This window comes from Gigantopelta aegis, chromosome 2, assembly GCF_016097555.1.
Source record: "Gigantopelta aegis isolate Gae_Host chromosome 2, Gae_host_genome, whole genome shotgun sequence".
NCBI lineage: Eukaryota > Metazoa > Mollusca > Gastropoda > Neomphalida > Peltospiridae > Gigantopelta > Gigantopelta aegis.
The window spans coordinates 21,815,356-21,835,582 of NC_054700.1; the positions used below are offsets into that span (position 1 = coordinate 21,815,356).

At 37.3% G+C, this 20,227-nt stretch overlaps 1 protein-coding gene across 1 annotated transcript; it reads left to right on the forward strand.

Moving 5' to 3' along the window:
* The first annotated feature begins 4,728 nt into the window (after positions 1-4,728).
* On the forward strand, positions 4,729-16,334 carry LOC121377471 (collagen alpha-3(IX) chain-like). Its single transcript, XM_041505477.1, has 9 exons — positions 4,729-4,918; positions 6,190-6,270; positions 7,278-7,358; positions 8,589-8,765; positions 9,981-10,007; positions 10,982-11,053; positions 12,792-12,845; positions 13,538-13,617; positions 15,626-16,334. Exons 1-9 carry the CDS (start codon positions 4,771-4,773, stop codon positions 15,686-15,688), a joined length of 783 nt encoding a protein of 260 aa, XP_041361411.1. The 5' UTR covers positions 4,729-4,770; the 3' UTR covers positions 15,689-16,334.
* The last annotated feature ends 3,893 nt before the right edge of the window (positions 16,335-20,227 follow it).

The window sequence follows — 20,227 nt, forward strand, 5'->3', positions numbered from 1 at the left end:
GTCATATGTTGTTGTTTTTAGTCCATTAAAGAGGACTCTTTTTTTTCTGTTCTTTTTTCTCTTTTTTTTTTTTTTTTTGGGGGGGGGGGTACTTTATTTTGATGGTTGGAGATCATGCAGTACACATTATTTGTTGAAGATATCGTTATTTTTTGGTGCCAGTACGGAAAGTGAACCCAAACGAAAATTATATATCTATATATATATATATATATATATATGTATGTATGTATGTATGTATGTATGTATGTATGTATGTGTGTGTGGGTGTGTGGGTGTGGGTGTGGGTGTGTATATATGTGTATATGCGTGTGTGTATATATATATATATATATATATATATATATATATGTACATATGTACGTATATATGTATATACATATGTATGTATTGATGCATGAATATATATATATATATATATATATATATATATATATATATATATATATATATATATATATATATATATATATATATATACATATACATATACATATAAGAGCAACTTGTCGGATGAAAAGATCCGATCATGTAACACACGGAACGATACACTAGCAGTTTACCATTATCTACCTTCAACAGTGGAAGGAAAACGTATTTTATAAATCAGGAACTCGGTGACAAAAATCAATATTTCACATCGACTGTAAGTTTGAAAAAAAACCCCTACATAATTTCCATGCACTGGCACTACTGTTAACATTGTTTGTTTTGCCGAGAAAAATGTAAAATAAAGTTTCTTTTATTAACATCTCTAATTACAACCCTGGCAAGCAACATATTTAATTAAGAGTCCGTCTTGCTTTGCTCAATGCAGATTACTCCTTCTCTTGAATCATATTATTCCGATCTGGATCTCATCTCGATTTAATGAAAAAAGATTCTGTAGGTGTTTTATCGGATAAGCCCGCTGCATCCCTTGGTGTATGTCCAGCCTCGCAAGCCAGAGCATTCCCTTTGACTGATCTCCGCGTGGCTGCCAATTATGCGTCAATTCTTAGATTTATAGACAATAACAGACTAAATGTAGCATGAAACTAAGATAGCTAGCAACTAAAGACGCCACTTCCTAATGTAATGGCGATGGAGAAAGGCTGTTTTTAGTGGGTTTCGGGTAGTTGAAAGACGATAATGGCGTCCTTTTACGACATTGGTAATGCCCTTCTTAGCGCTTTTGAAACAATTGTGTGCGGTTTCCGGAAAGAACCGATATCTTTGTTATGGCCTAATCGGCTTCTTCTTGTTTCGATCAGTCATACCGCGGTCACGTGATTTTGTCAGGCAGAACGACGTCCTTCTGTGGAAATTGTTAATCAAGGCTGTGAAAGGATCGCAGCTGATTCCTTCAATGGATGCAGAGATTTCATTCAGGGTGGGTTTTTATGTCAAATAAAGAGACTGTTATATCAACTTTCACTCTTATTTATTTATATTTGTTTAACCTTTTTTTTTTTAAACGAATTTCTAAAATAAAAATTAATTTGCCTTTGACATTTAAAGACTTTGTCTTGCAATGAATGTTAAGATGATCCGTTTAACTGAACGTTCATGTGATACGTCATTGAAGGCAAAATTGCAAGTTATTTTCAGGGACCAGCCCAAACCTTGATTTAAGGGCTATAGTTTTATATAGCCTGCTAATCCGTTTATTATATGTATTTTTATATAATCATTCCCCATCATTGTTCTGCACTACAGTATAGAAATAAATGTTTTTCAAAGTTATTGTGCTGATCAGTTGTAAATAAAGAATTTGTAATCAGCAAATCGAAACACTTGGACATTGTATGTAATCTGACATCTTCTCTCTCTCTCTCTCTCTCTCTCTCTCTCTCTCTCTCTCTCTCTCTCTCTCTCTCTCTCTCTCTCTCTCTCTCTCTCTCTCTCTTCCCCACCTGTCTCCCCCACCGCCCTCTCTCTTCCCCACCTTTCTCCCCCACCGCCCTCTCTCTATCACCTTTCTGCCTCTCTCCGTGTCGCTTTCTCATTCTCCATCTCTCCAACCTGTTTCCCTCTCTATCTGTCTCTTCCTCACCTGACTTACCCACCACCCGTCTCCCCCACCACCATCTCTCTATCACCTCTGCCTCTCCGTGTCGCTCTCTCATTCTTCATCTCTCCCACCGGTCCCCCCCCCCCTCTCTCTCTCTCTCTCTCTCTCTCTCTCTCTCTCTCTCTCTCTCTCTCTCTCTCTCTCTCTCTCTCTTTCTGTGTCTCTCTCTCTCTCTCTCTCTCTCTCTCTCTCTCTCTCTCTCTCTCTCTCTCTCTCTTTCTGTGTGTGTGTCTCTCTCTCTGTCTCTGTCTCTCTCTCTCTCTCTATATATCTCTCTCTCTCTCTCTCTCTCTCTCTCTCTCTCTCTCTCTCTCTCTCTCTCTCTCTCTCTCTCTATATATATATATATATATATATATATATATATAATTGTTACTACTTACGATTCTATTTTACGAAGATGCTTGCATTAATGGAAATGCAACAAGGATGAGAGATGAGTTTTCTTGAAACCGTCCATTGATGTTTGAGTACTTGCTTATATAACAAACGTATAATTTGTGTTCTGTTATTTACAGGTAGGACTGGCGGGAAAGGACTATCTGGAAATGAAGTAGTTTTAGCTCGCCTGGCAAGAGGGATTAAGAGAAGTTCTGCTAATATTATTGGACTTCCGGGACCAAAAGGTCAGTAAGTAGTGATGCTGGTAGTAGTAGTAGTAATAGCAGGAGGAGGAGTAGGAGTAGTAGTGGCAGTCATAGTAGGGGCGGGACGTAGCCCAGTGGTAAAGGGTTCACTTGATATGCGGTCGGTTTCGGATCGAGCCCCGTTGGGCTATTTATCGTTCCAACCAGTGCACCACGACTGGTATATAAAATGCCGTGGTATGTGCCGTCTGTGGGATGGTGCATATAAAAGATCCCTTGCTACTAATGTCAAAATTACCAAATATTTGACATCCAATAGCCGATGATTAATAAATCATTGTGGTCTAGTGGTGTCGTTAAACAAAACAAACTCCTTTTTTAGTAGTAGTAGTAGTAGTAGTAGTAGTAGTAGTAGTAGTAGTAGTAGTAGTAGTAGTAGTAGTAGTAGTAGTAGTAGTAGCAGTAGTGGTGGTAGTAGTAGTAGTCATAGTAGAAGCAGCAGCCGGTGTAGTAGTTAAAAAAGCAGCTGTAAAAGTACCACTAGAAGCAGCTACAGTAAATCCGTTAATAGCAGTGTTATGGCCACTGATGCTATATAGAAACATGTAGCGTAAATAATTGTGATCTGTGGCCATCTTCATCATCTGTGCAAGCGTTAATTCTGCTTTGTTACTGCACTCCACAATGCACCGCGGACCGCACAATGGGAGCGACACTACGAGTTCAAGTCAATGCACCATGAAATCCCTGTCTCCAAATCTAAGCAGCTATATGTGCGCAAATGGCGATCAAGGATCGACTTTACGTTTATTGACGGAATCTCTTTGAGACAAGTGGGATTAATTAATTGTGAATTCCCTTGATATTATCAATCTTCAATCCATGGCAAGGTCAAAGGTTAATCGAGCTCAAATGTTTGCGTCTCTCTCTCTCTCTCTCTCTCTCTCTCTCTCTCTCTCTCTCTCTCTCTCTCTCTCTCTCTCTCTCTCTCTCTTTAATGGACTACGCCGTTGTGACTCAAGGGAAAGACAAAAAACTAATATCTTAATGTAGAAGTCGATTAGTTGAACTGTAGCACTGGAGGCGATTAGTTATTAGATGTAATTTTAAGGCTAACTATTTGGTGTTAGAGAAGAAACCCGATGATCTCATGCATGTTACTCCCTATTAGAACGAATGGGTATCATTTTGTGAACTTGTTCAGAGACACTGTATCTATCTAGGACAACAGCTTGGGACAAAAGAAACTGTCTTGAGTTTCTTCCATGAGAAATCCATCTTGTACCCCATCACTCTTCTGTGATGCGTTGTGCTAGCGTCAGACTATCAGCTGTCACGACGGACTTGACCAACTCGATAGTTAAATTATAGTTTCCGCCATTCCCAACTTACGACGGGTGCGCTCAGATTAACAACTAATTGGTCGTAAGAGTTGTATACGACCAGAATCGAGTGCTCAGACTAGGAACCGAAGTTGTGAGTTGGCAAAACTGGTCGTTACAGTTGTTAGTCTGAGCCTAGCATTACAACATATACCTACATCTAAACGATAAAGGACAGAATAATATATAGATCTCATATAAGTACTTATATTTATAATAATCGTCAGACTCTTTTAAGGGCTAACAAGCACAATTGGTTATGTGCTAAGCAAAAAATCCCAAAATAATAATTTTATTATTTTTGTCAAATTATATTGGTTTGCATTATTCCTACTGCATGTATGAGTGCCGCCCCCCCCCCCCCCCCCCTCAAGAATTTTTTTTATAATAATAATAATAAATAAATAAATAAATTTTAAAATCCCAAAACAACAACAAAACCCCCAAACAAACAAACAAAAATCCCAACAAAAACAAACATGAACAAACAACGTAAACAAATAAACGAACAAAAAGTAATAGTAATAATAAAAAGAAGGTGCAATGGAATAGCCTAAAATGTATGAAGAGTGCACATAATCGGTTCTTAATAGTAGAAGACTAACAGTTTGCAACCCTTGGCTTACCGGTAACACCCATGTTAAGTACATAGATATTCAGCTCAAAATAATGTTTTGTTAAATACTTGGCAGTGACGTGAACGCAAACGATTATGGTTAGTTTTTTTCTTTAAATATTTTTAATCAAGATGTCCGATTTACGTGGTTGTTATTTTATAGGTGAACCAGGCATGCCGGGATACCCAGGAGAAAAGGGGGGCAAGGGGGACCCTGGATTCCCCGGACCACGTGGTCCGCCGGGACTGCCTGGACAAGATGGACTTGACGGATTGGATGGTAAATCTATTGTAGTTTGGTTCCCATAAAATAGTATTTGCGTTACAAATCGTCGTAGAACGCCACAGACCAACATGTTTTAAAGGGACAGTCCTGAGTTTACAACCATTGTAAAATGTTTCCGACCAATAGAACCAGTTTCATGACGTAACATACGAATTAAGCACATTTTCTTATTTAAAATATCAGCGTCTGTATTTACAAGGTGTTTGTTGTTGTCGTAATGCTTGTAGTAGCCCAAACTAGATTTTACCTCCCAATAATTTCGTACCTACGAAACAATATATATCACGAATTAAAGTAGAAACTGAGTGCTACAAACATTAGTATACGACCGCAAACACATTCGATATACAGACACTGGTATTCTAAACAAGAAAATGTATTTAGTATGAAATAGTAGTCGCCAACAAGGCTCTGTTATCGCAAACATCTTACAATGGCTGCAAACTCAAGACAGTCCCTTTAACGGGAACATATTCGCAAAGGTCTGTGACGGACTGGTAGACGTCGAAATACTGGTACATACGAACATGATGTGTGTCTTGTGTCTGCAGTAACTAGTTATCTGCAACGTGTTACATGTTTTATGGAAAACATGCTTAACGATTCTGTAAATACCTCAGTCCGTTGATAATTCGAACAGTTTATAAGTAGCTCAATTGTCCTATTAATAACTCAAATATTATTTCGTAAATCTTGCTGAAACACCGCCAGATTAACGTACCGGAAATATAGAAAGATAAATAAGATGTTATTGTAATTTAAAAAAAAAGTTAATTAATGAATAATTAATCTTGCAGAATCATTGGCTTCTATGTCAGTAGAAATCTACAATACGTAGTACATTATTATTTGTATAATAATCTATAGTCCTTCCCAGCCTCCAAGAACATTGTGTTTTTTGTAAATAATTTCAGTTTGATTTGACGCAGGAAGAAAAGTAAAAGTGTTTTGGAAATAACACAAAAAACCTCCACTATATTGGTGTGCAAATTAGAAAACAATTGACTCAGAAATAAATACCATGTAGTAAATACCATAGTAAGAGAACGACGTTCCCTAATGGGGAGGAATTTAGTCTGTGCACTTTTGTTTGATTTTTTAAAAACAATTATCTGTTGGCAAACAATTATATTCTTATTTTCCTGCATGTGCTCTAGTTGTGTCGTTAAACAAAACAAACTTTTTTACCGTCTGCCAGTCTGTTTGTAAATGACTCCCTCTCATTTAAAATGCCCTGAAATCAGCGACGTGTGATTATATTGCAGGTATGACGGGAGCGAAGGGTGACCGCGGGGAGAAGGGTGACAGGGGACTGCTGGGTTTCCCAGGAGGTAAAGGACCAGTCGGTGAGTTGTCACTGTAGTTGAAGCGAATGAATGAATGCATGAATGGATGGATGGATGGATGAATGAATGAATGAATGAATGAATGAATGAATGAATGAATGAATGAATGAATGAATGAATATATGTTTAACGACACCCCAGCACACACACAAAAAAATACATCGGCTATGGTAAATGCAATACAGTAAGTGAAAAATAAGAGGTAAGCCGCCATATCGGTTCCTAGTCTACGACAGGTAGGATCTACGATGTATTTACGATATCGTGGACTTACGATAAGGCGAGACTTACCTCAGTAGATAAATCGTACTAATTTACAAGGGAGATAATTAAAGCATGAATAAATTAATTTACTTAAGGCGATGCCAACCGATTCCATAAAGGTAAGGTTGAAAAAAAGCTATATTTAGACCAACTATGTTACAATTACTCAAATAGCTCCTTTAAGTTTATTTTTGATGAACCGTTCCGAAAAGCGCCAAATTATTTAATGAAACTTCTCAAATATTTACTATTTCGGACTTAATCCTACAAGATAATCATAATTTCATAGCCCACAAGTGTCCACCCACCCACCCCAAACCCTTTCTTGTCCTGGGCGTCTCCTGTGCCCATGACAGGCGTGCGCTACATCAGCGTGCTCTGATTTGTGCACGTTAAGCCCTATAACCTGACTGCATAGCATCCAGTGAAATGGTAATGTTGTCTTGCCTAATCGGCTATTCTCGTTTGAGACACCCGTAACGTGTGGCGCCGCCTTTATGACGTGGGTTTGGACACCACATCCTTTTAGTCACTAGTACAGGAACTTTGGAATAGAAACAGAAGTATTGAATGCATCGATCTTGTGATCTCTAGAATGTTGATTAAAACAACAACGTTTTTGAAAGCAACAGAAAAGACATACACACCTGAAAGAAAAATTAAAATAATAAATAAAAAGTTTTAAAAAAACGTTTTTAAACAAATACATTAAAAAACATTTCTACCCTTTCATTGTCTTGCAGGTCCCATAGGACCGTCAGGTGCACCGGGACCGATGGGACACGTCGGCAAGGATGGACTAGATGGACTTCCAGGGGTACCAGGTTAGTTATGGAGCGCACTTGCAGAGTTGATCATATTGTGAGGTGTTGGTGGGCACTGTTTTTTTCATACCCATCATCCATAAAATAAAAATGTGTTTAAACTATGTATTTATAGATCTAACAGGCAAAACAGATTAAGTATGGCGCACTCTCACCACCGACACCCATCTGCTCAGTTTTGGAACAATTTTAATTACATGTCAGACTGGTTACAAAGAAAGCACATTTCCCGGTTGAAGGTACAGGGACTGGGATGTGGAGATGGACACTAAAACACGTTGAAAGATAGGAGCACTGCCATAAAAGCAGAAGAAATAAAGGGACCCGTGGGTTAGATGTTAATTGTTAGTGGTTAGTGAGAGAGAAGAGGGTGTAGTGCCTTACACCTACCCATTGAGTCGTTAAAACGCACTCTGGGTGGGAGCCGGTACCGGGTTGCGAACCCTGTACCTATCAGCCTTATGTCCTATGGCTTAACCACAACGCCACCGAGGCTGGTGAAATCTGTAGCCATGTTTTAAATACTGCGTAACACAAACCAATTTTTCGATTTTAAAATGGAGATTAATACTTTTTTTTCGTATGACATAGATAGCAAATATTGTCAAACAATATCGAAAAATGGCTATGGGCAGTACAAAAAAAAGTTGATTGTCTGCATGGTTGCATAATATGAGCATACCCTAGACAGCAGCTTTAATTGTATGTTCCAGTGATCGATTATAATCGAAAATTGATCGGTTGGGTTCTCCCGGTATGATTATCGATAATAACATTTCATAATCGACTGTCGCTGAAATCGTCACCTCTTAATTGTTCACACAGTTTAAATGATGGAATAGATGGAAATATCTTGGTGGTTTTCGTCGGGGGAGGGGGGATGTATTTGATTGTTGTCGTTGTTGTTGTTGTTTTTGTAGGGGATATGTAAAGGAAACATACATAATAGATATTAATGGGGAAATTTGCGATTTGTAGGGTCTATTCCGGTGAACAAATGCTTTATTTAACGACGCACTCAACACATTGTATTTACGGTTATATGGCGTCGGAATTCCGATGAACACCACACGGGGTGCATAGTCGTAATTCATAGAAATTCTTCTTATGTTCGCATAATTCTAACCGATTGTGTAATCGAAAATTGATCGGTTGGCGTAAACCAATTATAATCAGTGATCAATAATAAAATTCCAGCCGATTCCCAACACTATTTAATTACAATTCCAGGAATCCCCGGCCGAAATGGCACCGACGGCGTGCCCGGCAGACGAGGTAAAAAGGGAGACGGTGGCACACCAGGGAAGCCGGGACAGAGGGGAGAGTCGGGTGTGCCCGGCGTGCCCGGATTCAAGGGCTATAAAGGAGCTAGGGGCGAACAAGGCTGGCCAGGTGTGGACTGTAGATGTAAGTATACATACGTTCGTAAGATTCAGTGGCGGTTCGGGTGAGGATTATGATTGTGTTGTGTTGATGAATCCCAGTTCAACGAAGATGTGTACCCACCAGAGGCGGATCCAGGGGCAGGTACGGCGGCAACAAGTAGACATTGGAGTGGGGGAAGACTGAGATCGAAGGCGCAAAGCAGAGTTTCTAGGGCGTTCGGGAGTATTCTTCCTTGTATAATTTAGAAAACTACATGTTCTGAAATGCAATTTCCTACATTCTACAAGTAAAATTCAACTCTGCCTTAAGATTTACCACCAATAATATTTTTTATTCAGCCCCCCTTGCCCCGCCGTGCCTGGAGGGGAAAACCAATGGATCCGTCCCCACTAATATATTCAAATGACTTTCTTCTGACTTTTAAGAAGAACAAAAAACTATTCATTAGGTTGGCCATTTCACGAGTTGGCTTATGTGTCCCTTTTCCTTTAGCACCCACCAACCAACCACTCTCCTCCCTCAAATATTTCCTGGAACCACTGCTATCAATTTACAATTACAACGGTGTGTAACTGATCTACTATTCTAATCGTTTGTCTCAGAATAATATCACAGAACTGAATTGATATCTGAGTATGTTTCCAGTCAGGGCAGTGAAGTAATAAATTCCACCCACTGTTTTTGGAGGATTCAGTGTGTCAGTATTATTCACATGGACATGTCTCACTGGGGAATAGCTTAAAATCTACAATGCTAATACTATTTTACTCTCTTCCCCGGGTGTTTGTCTTGTTACTGTTAGCATTAATTGTATGGTCTTTTTTCATTACTTTGTTTTGATTATGTTAACTCTCATTCATCTTGTTTCTTTAAATTACTGTTATAATTTCTTCACTATACTAGCAGAATAATGTCTGATCCTTTCTCTCGTCTGATAATTATTATTATTATTATAAGTGTTACATTATAATATAATTATTTAATTATACTAAATTGTAAACTTCAGTAGGGTTTATAAGTATTTCTGAAAGCAGCACAAATATTGACTAACATGTTATTAACTCCGAGTCTACAATGCTAATAATATTATGTATACGATAGCGTCAAAAAGATGTTTTGAAAATGTACAATGTTGTTAATACTTAGAAATGTATAAGAATTAACAGGAATATAGGAATATAGGAATATATCAGAATATTGTGTATTTTTGTGTATTTTATTGTTGGTTTTTTTCAGGTCAGACTCGACGACAGTCAGATCAAGGTAACTGTGATCAGTTTTATATAGTTTTGTAAAGGAAAGAACATTTACACCAAGTAATATAATTATTATCACAAACATAAATAATAAATAGTAATAATAAAAATGATGATAATGATAAATGATGATAATAATGAATACAAAATAGTGTATAAAATTTGTGGAATACTATATTACTTTCATAAAACGTGGACAAAACCACTTTAGATTACCAGTCTCAGTATGTTTGTTTTTAAACTACAACTATTTGATGTTTGTAGCTCATAGTTATTTTGCACAAAGTTTTGCACTTTGTTTTGAATTGAAAAGACGAATCTCACTACTGCTACAATAGACGGCTCAAGTAGCATCACCAACCACTATGGTGTCGTGGTTAGGTCATCGGACATAAGGCTGGTAGGTACTGGGTTGGAAGACATTTAAATATCCTTTAAACCTGGGGTCTTTCTTTAGTATGTGCCATAAATAGAATTCTTCACACACACAAAATTGTTTTGTTTAACGACACCTCTAGAGCACATTGATTTATTAATCATCGGCTATTGGATGTAAAAAATATGGTAATTTTGACAGTCAAAGAGAGGAAACCCGTTACGTGTTTCCATTAGTAGCAAAGGATATTTTATATGTACCATCCCACAGACAGAATAGCACATACCACGGCCTTTGATATACCAGTCGTGGCGCACTGGTTATAATTCTACACAAGTTTCCGTTATTTAGATATCATTTGTTTACTACTTCCGGTTTAAATACGTATCTAAATCGCTGTGACTTAGTACATGTAGATATCTTCTCGAAAATAACTTTGTAAAAATATACTACATCACTGATGTTGAATTCCCGATCTATACAAGTGGAGACAGAGACATTGTTTTGTCCGTTTAACAAAATTAAAACAAAAATTAATTAATTAAAAAGCATAGAAAAGATACTAATAGTAAACGATGTGTGGATGACTTGATATTTTCTTGCAGCATCCATGCAGCTTGATCGCTATGTCCAGAGAGAACAAGCTGAACCAGAAGGGGAATGGGCTATGTGTCAAGGTCAGTACATGATGAATAGACTATTGAACTCTGACTACAGCTGTATCTCAATGATTTCTAAAATAATCGCTCGCATCGCTGGCTGCGCTCCCGGCCGGTTAGGATACAGCTTAAAGCTGTATCTTAACCGGATGAGAGCGACGCTATAATATTTAAATCCTAACCAGACGCGACCATAACGACAGTCTTCATTTTAAAATTGTTATCAACAGTTGAAACCGCTAAGTAAAAGTTGTTTGGTTAGTTAATATATGTTTGTCGTTCGTGTCGCCCGACAAAAATAGAAACAATTCCTTTCGGTATTGTGTTGCGCGCTCGTGTACGGTTAAGCTGTATCCTAACCGGCCGCGAGCGACGCGAGCGATTATTTTAGAAATCATTATTTCAATTTCCGTATCCTAACCGCACGCGTGCGACGTGACATATAAATCTGTCGCGTAGCACGTGCAGTTAGGATGCGGCAATGGAAATCAATGATTTCAAAAATAATATCTCGCATCGTTCGCGTCGCTAGCGGCCGGTTAGGATAGAGCTTTAAGATGCAGCAACTGAAGTCAATGGTTTCTAAAAAAACTAAATCGCACGCGTCCGGTAAAGCTGTATCCTAACCGGCCGCGAGTGACGCGAGCGATTATTTTAGAAATCATTGCTTTCAATTACTGCATCCTAACAGCACGCGTTCGACGCGACATAATTATCTGTCGCGCCATACGCGTGCCGTTAGGACGCAGCATTTGAAATCAATGGTTTCTAAAAAAAACTATCGCTCGCGTCGATCGCGACCAGTTAGGATACAGCTTAACCGGACGCGTACGGTGCGACGGATAAATGTGTCGCGTCGCACGCGTCCAGTTAGGATACGGCAATTGAAAACAATGATTTCTAAACTAATCGCTCGCGGCCGTATAGGATACAACTTAAAGCTGTATCCTAACCGGACGTGAGCGATGCGTGCACCGCGATAATATTTATATCCTAACCAGACGCGACCATAACGACAGTCTTCATTTTAAAATTGGTATCAACAGTTGAAACCGCCAAGTAAAAGTTGTTTGATTAGTTAATATATGTTTGTCGCTCTCGACTACATGAATCCGTCGCGCCGTACGCGTGCGGTTAGGATGCAGCAATTGAATTCAATGATTTTTAAAAAAGAAAATCCATCGCGTCGCACGCGTACAGTTAGGATACGGAGATTGAAATCAATGATTTCGAAAATAATCGCTCGCGGCCAGTTAGGTTAAGCTGTATCCTAACCGGCCGCGAGCGATTATTTTAGAAATCATTTATTCCCATTGCCGTATCCTAACTGCACACGCGCGCGCGGTTAGGATACGGTAATTGAAATCAATGATTTCTAAAATAATCGCCCGCGTCGCTCGCGACCGGTTAGGTTACAGCTTTACGATACAGCTTTAGTCAGTGAAAGAAATAACGAGCAAGGACGGAGTAAATGGTTGTACGGATGGATGGATGGATTTAGGAATTTGACGGAGAAATGGATAGATAATGAACTTCGGATTGATGTATGGATGGATGGATTGGTTGATGGATGAAATGAGGTATAGATGGATGAACGGACGGACGAAAAGAAGGATGAATGAATGGACGGACAGATGACTGAATTTTTTTTTTTTTTTTTTTTTTGGTCTTCTTCGTCTTCTTTGTCGACGTCTTTGCAACATATATATTTCATGTATAAAATGCAATATTCAGTTTGTTTTTCTTCTATTTTCAGTGCATTGTGTAGATAACTATCGACGAACACGAACTACTCTGAATGACGTTAAAGGTAAAATACATCGATATATATATTAGAAAAAACATATTCAGTTTCCAAATAAATTAAAACAGCAATAATTGTTTTAGCAGTATCCAAGCTTGTTACCTCTGCTACTGTATTAAAATGTATGTGGTATTCACAAATGTTACTACTTTTATCGTTTGTTATCTTTATCAATATCGGCGCCGACGTCATCGCCATCAGCAGATGACAATCATAATCACCATCCACTTAAGTTATTATGTATAATGGTATTACTGTCATTGTCATTGTCATCGCCATCATGCCATCATCATCATTATTATTGTAATCGAAAATTGATGGGTTAGTTTCAACCGATGTGATGATGGATTGTAAAATTCTATAATCAATTGTCATGGAAAATGTTAACGGCAATTGTCCTTACACAAGTTAGATAATGATGTAATGTTTTGGAATTTTGATTTGTATGCATGTGTAGGTATAGACAACGGATACTGAATAGCTATTAAAGATAAAATTATTATTATTATTACAATTATTACTATTATTATCATTATTATCAGTATTAGTATTATTTTTACTAATACTATTTCTATTATTATTATTATTATTATTATTATTATTATTGAATAGGTATTAAAGGTATTATTATTATTATTATTATTATTATTACTAGTACTTTTCCTATTACTATTATTATTACTATTATTATTATTTAGCAGATCCAATTCCATTAAGAAGCGAACTGTCTCAAGCAAGTATGATCCGGCCAAGGTCACTCCTTTTCCCACCTGTATTGGTACGTAACTGTCTTCTTACTATGTCACAGCATTGTTTATTATGCCATGTTGTTGGTACGTCACTGTCTTCTCATAACGTCACTGCATTGTTATTACGCAACATTATGGTACATAACTGTCTTCTCATTACGTCACTGCATTGTTATTACCCTCCGTTATAGTTCGTAACTGTCTTCTCATTAGTCAAGTAAATGTTCTTCAAAAGTTACAATAAATCAAATATATCATGGCGTTACGTGTTTTCGATTGGATAAGCAAAATATATTAACAAAAAACTAAAGATAATTGTCCAAAATTAGGTAAGTTGTATATAATAAATAGACCATTTCATTGTGGTTTTTTAGTACGATTTTTATGTCAACTCGTGTTTTCACACATCATGAGTTGACATAATGATAAAAATCGTATTCGAAAACAAAACCCCATGAAATACCTTCAGTATATCTTATCATTTACATTACTGTATTTTATTTGTACTCCAGTGCCGTGTTATTATTTACTACATTCGTAGTTAACAGTCTTTTTATGTCACTGAATTTGGTAGGTTGTTGTATTGTTGCCAAGTCACACTACTGATAGGCTACAGTATTATTTTTACGTCACAACATTGATATTTAACTATTTTCTTCCATAATATTATGACGTCACTATCGGTATATAATGTTCTTGGTGTGTTACTATATTAGTATATCATTGTATTGTTATGACGTCACTATTGGGAGGTCATTGTATTGTTATTACGACACTGCATTAACATGTCAGTATTGACTTTATCCGACTGTATTATTAGGTTAATGTGGTGTTACTGCATCAAGGTACTGGTAGAATATTGTATTATTAAGTCCATGTATTGGTAGGTTACAGTCTTGGTACCAGGCGTGTATTCTGGTTGTTAAAATGTTGTTATTACGTCACTGTTTTGGTAAGTTACCGTATTATTATTATTAGGAGGAAATGTTTTATTTGCACATTGTTATTTACGGTTATTTTGCGTCGTACATATGGGTAAAACGACACAGATAGTGAGAGAGGAAATCTGCCGCCACTCCATGGGCTAATCAGGGTTTATTTAATAAGAGCAAGGGGTCTTTTATATATTCCATCTCACAGACGTGATAGTACACGTCACGTCTTTTGGTACACCAGTTGCGGGGCACTGGTTGAGACAAGAAATAGTATCTTAGCTTTATCCATGAAGTTAAAGCAGACAGACATGCCCTTTTGTGTTGCTTATCAAACGGTTTGTGTGAAGTGTTTATTATAGAATAAATAAAATGCACATAGGTATTCCAATAATGTTGCCCAAAGTACGTAAAAATTACAAAGAGGTAGGTCACACAATCTTGGAGAGCAGAATGTTCTTAGCATTGATACAATGACATGTGCTGTGCTATATAATTGTTCAATGAATGAATGGATGAATGAATGAATGAATGAATGAATATTTAACGACATCCCAGCACAAAAATACACATCGAATATTTGGATGTCAAACAATAAGAGCCGAATTTACAAAGCCTGCTTATCTTACACGCGAGTTACTACATACATTTACACACACAAAAGTTTGTATTGTTTAACGACACCACTAGAGCACATTGATTTATTAATCATCGGCTATTGGATGTCGAAAATATGGTCATTTTGACAGTCATAAAGAGAAAACCCGCTATTTTTTTTTCATTAATAGCAAGGGATCTAATATAGGCACCATCCCACAGACAGGACTGCACATACCACGGCCTTCGATATACCAGACGTGGTGCTCTGGCTGGAATGAGAAATAGCCCAGTGGGCCCACCGATATTAGGGGATCGATTCCAAACCGACCTCGCATCAAGCGGGCGCTTTACCACTGAGCTAAGTCCCGCCCCCTACGTACATTTACAATGCTTAAACACCAGCGATTAAGAAAAACAAGGTCTCGTAAATTCGGACATAGGTGTTCAGCGACCCATTCTCTATATCAAACGTGTATTTCATGTTTTTACGTCTTCGAAATTTCAGATTCTCGCTGGTTTAAGTATGATGACACACGCAACGCTGGATATATTGTTTTTCAATGACTGATCTCAAGATAGACGTACTTTGGACTCTGTGGTCAACACACGTGGACACAGGTGTGGGAACAACGAACGGATGCTGTAGAAATACAAAACAATAGGATTTACAATGCAGAGATTGACGTGGACACATGGGCAAATCAAAACATGAATTGGACAATAACCTATGCACTTGTGGAACCTTCTATGCTGTTACGACAGGAAAACAAAAGAAATTGACAGATGTGAAGCATACATTGATGCTAATGGTGGACATTTTACTATGCGAGCCGTGTGACCTTTACCTTTCACTGGTGATGACCCGTAAAAGATCTTCGCCTATGGACATATCGATCAGATGAATGTTTGGTTTATTGAGGGTTTTATTTTTAAAAATATTTCCTTGTTTTCTATCTAATGATCCTTTTCGATTTGCGAAGGTACATGCGTAATGTTATAATAATATACATTTTAATATATCAGGTTTTGATTTAAATGGATTTCGCAATTAAAACAATCATCGTTTGTTAGTACAAGACGGAGTGCAACGAATATTTTGACATTGCATACAAATTCATTCAATAAATTAATATAATATCTGCGTTGATTGACCAGGTATACACTTCAGTTGGTAAAATATCGATATTAGTAAGATTTTATGTACGTCTGTGGCATAGTCGTGTCAATTAATAAAATGTTGAATGTCAATCTGGAAGATGGCATACTAGCTAGTATAGTGATATATCACAGTAACATGCTATCATTTAGTTAGACATCCAACAACAATTCAGATATTTTAGATGGGCGAATAGCAAGCAAGACAACACATGTTTCTGTATATTTTTGTTGTGTGTTTCTTTCTTCGTCTTCTTTCTTCTTTTTATCAATTACATTACAAGAGAGGATGAATTTCCATTTCAAATTTGAACAAATTATGTTGTTTTTTAAACATATTTCTAAGTTTCCGATGTGTTAATCTTATTACTGGTTTATGATCATGTATTTATTTATTTATTACATCCAGTCACGGTTCAAGCACGCTGTCCTGGGCAAACACCTCGGTTATCTGTCCAAGACAGCGGATTAGTGGTTAGTTGTTAGTGGACCGTGAAAGAGGAGTCAGCGTAGTTACGTTAAACTTTCCAGCTGAGTTGTTACATTTTCCAGCTGAGTTGTTACACTTTCCAGCTGAGTTGTTAAACTCGTCCTGAGTGGGTGCCTGTAGCGGGAGGCGAACCCAGTACCTACCAGCCTTACGTTTGATGTCCGGAATACAAGCCGAACCATAATAATAAGACTCTAAGAAGTAGTGTGTGTCTTCTATGCCAGACTGATTTTCCCTTATTTGTTTCTATATTCTGTCTGGGTTTTTTTTTTATCATTAGATTTTGAAAATCCTGAAAATATTCCGGAATATTACACACAAAATACTTTTAAAATAACTCTAAGTAGAAATCATCCCACTATAAAATTAAGCATAACACAGCCATATATCAAGAGATGGGAGATACATTTTAAATAGTTTAATAAATAAATAATACATTTTTATATGTCAGATGAAGTCGCATAGATAACGTAATAGAAAGTGCTATATTTGACATAATCCTACATATCATCCAAGAGTTCATAACATGTGTATATACATTAACACTCTCATGGGCGGATACACAATAACGGCACAGGCCTTTGTTTTCGACAGACCTTGTTTATCCCTTTTGATATGATTGGCTAGAATATAATGCTATATCCAGCACTTGACGAGATAAACAGTTTGCACCTTCACCCCCATTTCAGATGCACATATCCCCCACCCCTGTCTTCTTAATCAAACACATACAGAGTATGTCTTAGAATCCATATAGTTAGCATTGTTATGTGTACGTTGGTTTCATATGCACACAAATGCAACATGTGAAACAAGTGACTAAACATTATTGTTTGTTTTTGTCTTGCAGTGTTGTATTGTTGTATTATAATACAATACATGTGTTTGATCTCATGCATTTGTTTAAAATAATATGTAAAATAATGGTATTCGAGTTGTTTTCTGTATATTAGAATTTTATTAGTAGTATATTATGATTTATAAAGTAAGAGAATTGTCATAAAAATGAAAGATTTAAGATGTTAGTTAAATATTTGCCATTTTTGAATAGTTGTGTACAGTCGGAGTATATTTTAAAGTACATTTATGTTTTGTGGACATTTATTGTGAGCAAGTACGTTGTATTAGTCGTGTATAGTTATCCATCATTTCTAACACACAAAAAAACCCACTATACAAAGACACATCATTTGAGTTCTATTTAAAAACGTGCATGTATTATACACTTCTCTGACTCATTAATACATGTATCATTGATAACGAATGCGTATATCAGGGAAATAAACGACATCATGGCATATTTGTTTCTGGTTATTACCTGGATAAGTTCAGTCGGTTGAGGTGATTGCGTCGCAGGATCCAACCATCTCGGTGGATCCATTCAACTGATTGGTTTTTTTCTCGTTTCATCCAGAGCACCACAAGTGGTCAAAGGCCGTGGTATATGTTTTCCTTTCTGTTGGGAAAGTGCATATAAAAGATCCATTTCTGCATTAGGATAAATGTAGCGGGTTTCCTCTGATGACGAGTGAGAACTGCCAAATGTATGACATCCAATAGCCGATGATTAATTAATCAATATGCTCTAGTGGTGTTGTTAAACAAAACAAACACACAAACTTATCACTTGGAGGTCTATGTAGTGCAGGTTATATTTGTCGAATCTGTCTTGAGAGTGGCAGTTTCCTACAGATGACGTGGGAATATGATGTCTCGAGAAGTAGCAGTCCTCGTAAAGATGAAGTAGGACGTATGTATTGTGCTGGAGAGTAGCATTTTCCTCCTACAAATAAAGTGGTGGGGATGGGGAGGGTGTATCATCCTGGGATTGGCAGTTATCCTACAGATGATGTAGGAAGGATGTATTGTTCTGGAGTGGCAGTCCTCTTATAGATGACGTATGAAGGGCGTGTTGTCCTGAATGACAGTCCTGTTATAGATGTTGGAATGGTGTATTGTCATGGAATGACAGTCCTCTTATAGATGATATAGGAAGGGTGTATTGTCCTGGAGTGGCAGTCCTCTTATATACGAATCAGGAAGGGCGTGTTGTCCTGGGGAATGGCTGTTCTAAAATTACCAAATGTTTGGCATCCAACAGTCTATGATTAATAAATCAATGTGCTCTAGGGGCGTCGTTGAACAAAACAAACTAACTTTATACACACATTACGACCCTACTGGTGACTAACATTTGGTCGATCTATCTTCTCTTTTTTTGTGGGGTATCTGGTTCTAGATAAGGACAGGATATGCTGATACCGTAGTTATACATCGTATCGTAGTTACAAAGAACTTTCCTAATATTTTATTAACTTTCACGAGTCGAGTTACTCGCCAAGAATAGATACATTATAAACGTTAACAAATAAACAGACCTTTAAACGCTCTCGGCTATTTATGTGGATCATATTTTATTAATGATGGCCATACATCCTACTAAGACAGTGACAAAGGCACAGAAGCTGGTCGGTGGTCGGGGGTTGGGGGTGGGAGTGGACCTTAATGAGCCAAAATTAATGTCTGTTATTTTGAGATATTTAAGTAGACAGTATGTTCATAGGCGTATGGGCTCCCACCATTTTTTTTTTCGGGGGGGGGGGGGGGGGGGGCTGGCTGATTTTTTGCCCGAATTAAACACAAGTGTCCGATTTTGGATTATAACATTTATTCATTTTTATATTAGTGCCAAATAGCTATACAGGGTTGCAAGTGAATCTCGAAGCATTTTCACATGGGTTACAACTAATATTGTGGGTACAGTAATGACAATACATGGTGAAAAGTATTCAGGCCAGCTCGTTTTTCTCGAATTTCTCAATTGTTTTTGCCCGAATGTGAGGATTTTCTGCAGTAACCACCCTGCTCCCCTGTCTTGTACCCTTATAGGTAGTGGTGTGAATTGGTTGAACTTTCATATCTGATGATTGGTTAGTTGAACCTGCCAATCATCGGTTATAATCGGTTATCGCCATTTTAAACTTGTTTTTGTTTACTCAAGGTTAAAAATATGTAAATTTGTTTGCTTATTGACACCACTGAAGCGTATTGTTACTCTAGGTATCTAATTATTTGTTGTTATAATAAAAATTATTGGTGAAACGCACGGATCTCACAGGTTGAAAAATAGGACGCTCAATTACCCGACTTGACTTTTATCTTTCGTCAAATAAATCAAATTTTTTATTGTAGGGTATAATGCATATTATGTATTTATGCAAACTGGTAACGCCATATAAGCATTACCTTTCACAGATCATTGCGGAAATAATACAAAGTTGAACTTAGTAGTTACCGTTTTTATGGATACCATTCGGGTCACTTCGGCTATTTCCGTAGCATAAGGTATTTGTATGTTCGTTTATAATCGATTACCAGAAATTGTAATCGATTAGTTGGAATTCTGATTTTATCAACCAATCTTCGATTATTCCAATTAATCGGACCACCGCTGCTTATGAG